Genomic DNA, 3,611 nt, shown 5'->3' on the forward strand with positions numbered 1-3,611 from the left:
GCCTAAGCATTTATTCCAGCTCCAGGGTCTATAATTATCTAACTTAAAATTAGGCTATTGTAGTGATATTTAAAAGTTATGTAGTATCCAGGGGGAGGCTAATTAAAATGTAATGTTTGTTTTTCCAACACAGATCCATGAATTGGGAAGGCACAGCACCTCTTCCTCGTATCTGTCTGCTCCTTAGCAACAGTGGCAGTGGTACAGCTTTTCTTTCCATGCCTTTTTTTTCTCTTAGACCCCTGGAACTTTTGTTGAGAATTCAAAGTCACACATATACAGGATAATGTGAGTTAGGAATCACCATGAAGACAAGTATAGTTAGGTCAAGGTTGGGTTCCTTGAAATCCACCAAATAGGGTTTTTTTCTGTGAAGTCTGAATAGTTGATATAGATGGTTTCTAAATGTAGTATGGATTAAACATTTCCTGGGGAGACTGTTAAAATGCAGATGACCATATGAAACACCAAGGATTTAATTAAGTAGGTAAGGGATGGTCCCAGGAATATGCAGTTAAGAACACAGAAGATACAACTTGTTTTGAGAATATGTTTTGAGAAACAATAGCTTATATTGATGTCATTATTACCTTTAAGAAAGAATTCTGAGACAATATAGTTGGAGGGATACCTTGAAAGTGGAGCTGTATTTCTGTGGTAATAACAGAAAAAAAAGACATGTCTTTGGATAAACCCGACAAGAGGCCGAACGGCAATTCCAGTTCCTTCCTGTTGACTGGTTTTCCAGGCTTGGAGGCAGCTCACCACTGGATTTCCACACCCTTCTTTTTCATCTACATCTCTGTCCTTTTAGGCAACAGCACCCTCCTCCTTCTCATTAAGGAAGATCACAATCTTCATGAACCTATGTACTATTTCCTGGCCATGCTAGCAGCCACAGACTTAGGGCTGACCTTGACCACGATGCCTACGGTGCTCAGAGTCCTCTGGTTGGATCACAGGGAGATTGGGAAAGTAGCCTGTTTTTCTCAAGCCTACTTTATACACTCACTTGCCTTTGTAGAGTCTGGTGTTTTGCTTGCTATGGCTTATGATCGTTTTATTGCCATTCGCAACCCCCTTAGATATACCTCCATACTCACTTATACTCAAGTGTTGAAAATTGGACTGGGAGTTCTGCTGAGGGGGTTTGTATCTGTTATCCCTCCAATTGTACCCCTTTATTTTTTTCCCTATTGCCATTCCCATGTCCTCTCTCATGCATTCTGCCTTCACCAGGATGTCATCAAACTGGCCTGTGCTGACACCACCTTCAATCGACTGTATCCAGTTGTGCTTGTAGTCTTTATATTTGTGCTGGATTCTCTGATTATCCTCATCTCCTATGTATTGATACTCAAAAGTGTCCTGAGAATTGCCTCCAAAGAAGAGAGGGCCAAGGCCTTCAACACCTGTGTCTCCCATATCTGCTGTGTCCTGGTTTTCTATGTCACAGTCATTGGATTGTCTCTGATTCATCGGTTTGGGAAGCAGGTTCCACATATTGTCCACCTCACTATGAGCTATGTATATTTTCTTTTCCCTCCACTAATGAATCCTATAATCTATAGTGTCAAGACCAAGCAGATCCGGAGTGGCTTTCTTCACCTTTTTACTAGCCATCATAGTCCCTCGCACAGAATGTAAGAAATCTGGGTTTTGGCAGTGGAGCAAAGAAATCTCATATCAAACACCCATGATCAAATCTCTTGGTAAAATAATTGCCAAAGTAGAGCTAAAAATTTCCCTATAGTATCTCTGTAAGCTCAGGTCTTTGGTCTAATCTAGTTTGTGCCATTCTTTTTAAAGAAAATTACTGTATACTGAATATCTGTTTGCCACTCAATTTTTGTGATAACAACACCATGGGTGTTTATAGTTGTGTCTATAATGTATTTATAATACGTATCTTTAAGGTTTTAGAAAGGTGGCAGATAGGAACAGAGTTATAAGGATATAAAATAATGAGTTGGTTTGCATGAAATAAAGTTTGGTCTGTTTATATACAATGTCATTCCCATGAATTGCTCCACAGAATTCACACAAATTGTGGGAACCTGTATGTCTGACCACTGATGTTCTGTAACTTTCCAGTAAAGAAGTATGAATTCTTCCTCACTCAGTGCTGTAATCACTTATCATCCCAACCATATCATTGATTCCTCCCCTCTCCATCAAATGACCATGAATTTGTCTCAAGAATTATAAGCTTGGGGAACCTGGGTGGCTCAGTCAGTTAAGTGTCTGACTTCGGCTCAGGTCATGATCTCACAGTTTGTGGGTTCGAGCCCCATGTCAGGCTGTGTGCTGACAGCCCATAGCCTGGAGCCTGCTTTGAATTCTGTGTCTCCCTCTCTCTCTGCCCCTCCCCGCTTGTGTTTTGTCTCTCAAAAATAAATATTTAAAAAAATATTAAAAAAATAAGCTTGTATTTATTTCCCAAGACACTGCTAACTTATGAAAAACTAGTTTGTGATAAGAGGAACAATGGAGAAAAAAGAGGAAATAGACATAGTCAGTGTTCCCTTCCATCTTTGCCCTCATTCATATCCTTCTATTCCACTGTTAGCTCTGATGTTGGTACCATCTCCAGAACATCTACCAATGGCTAACTGGTCTGTCTGAATGGAAGAAATGTTTTTTTCCCTCCCTCCTTTTATTATGAACAAAACTTGAGGGATTGAAGGAATAGATTTGCACATTTTGTTTGAGATTTTCTGATGAGTTGGGAAGAGAATGTGACTCAAGTCAAAATATCCTCCCAGGGTGGACGCTGTGTCTGCATTACATTACATTACATTACATTACATTACATTACAACTGGGGCAAAGAAGGAAGTAGATGAGTCAGGAGAAAGAATATACAGAAGATGCTATTGATGTGATTGGTGGCTTTGTCCATGTCACTTTACAGAACTGTGTACCTACTCTTCGCCCCTTATGCATGTTAGCTACTCACATCACTCACATTTGCTGCTTACTTCAGGTTATTATTCTCAAGTCAATTGGAACTGCTTCACGAAGATTATGGCCCCTGCTCCCCAGGAAGCAGACCACAGGCCAATACCAACTCTTTCCTTCCTAAAGCTAAACTCCAGCTGGAACTATGTCCTTGATTATCTCCTTGCCCATGCCTACCCTTTATTTTCTTTCTCTTGCTGACCAACAACAACAAATAGTAAACAATTCCCAAGAAAAAGACTTCTCTTAATCTCAATGAAGGTACCTAGAATGCCTGAATGTTACCTTCATACACATCAAAAATATTATGGGGTTTAATATGACTTAAAAAACTGCATGACGCCAGAGCTGAGAACATTGCCAGGTAAGGCCAGAGGAAAATATTTTAACTTAAAAAAGTTAGATTTTTTACTAATGAGAAGCTGTCCCAATATCTTCAAAACACATAGTCTCATGAAGATTGAGCTCTGTGACCCACAAGAGACAGGCACTGATGGTGTGACCTTTGTCAGGAAACACTACATCAAAGAAAGGCTTTCACTACCTGAGATGGGAAGTCTTCCCAAATCAGAGAGATTATGCCTCTGGGATTCTGTACTTCACAGGCAGTATTGCAGGGAATATGAAAAGGAATGAATAAGGTTTGGAAAA

General features: G+C 39.9%; 1 protein-coding gene across 1 annotated transcript; it reads left to right on the plus strand.

Moving 5' to 3' along the window:
* Positions 1 to 678: 678 nt before the first annotated feature.
* Positions 679 to 1,647, plus strand: LOC123600415 (olfactory receptor 51B5-like). Its single transcript, XM_045482478.1, has one exon. The coding sequence runs from the start codon at positions 679 to 681 to the stop codon at positions 1,645 to 1,647; it is 969 nt and encodes a 322-aa protein (XP_045338434.1).
* The last annotated feature ends 1,964 nt before the right edge of the window (positions 1,648 to 3,611 follow it).

The sequence above is a fragment of the Leopardus geoffroyi genome, chromosome D1, assembly GCF_018350155.1.
Source record: "Leopardus geoffroyi isolate Oge1 chromosome D1, O.geoffroyi_Oge1_pat1.0, whole genome shotgun sequence".
NCBI classification, from domain to species: Eukaryota; Metazoa; Chordata; class Mammalia; order Carnivora; family Felidae; genus Leopardus; species Leopardus geoffroyi.

What these genes read in the sequence shown, in the direction of transcription:
- LOC123600415 (XM_045482478.1), top strand. Translation starts at nt 679, where the DNA reads ATGTCTTTGGATAAACCCGACAAGAGGCCGAACGGCAATTCCAGTTCC.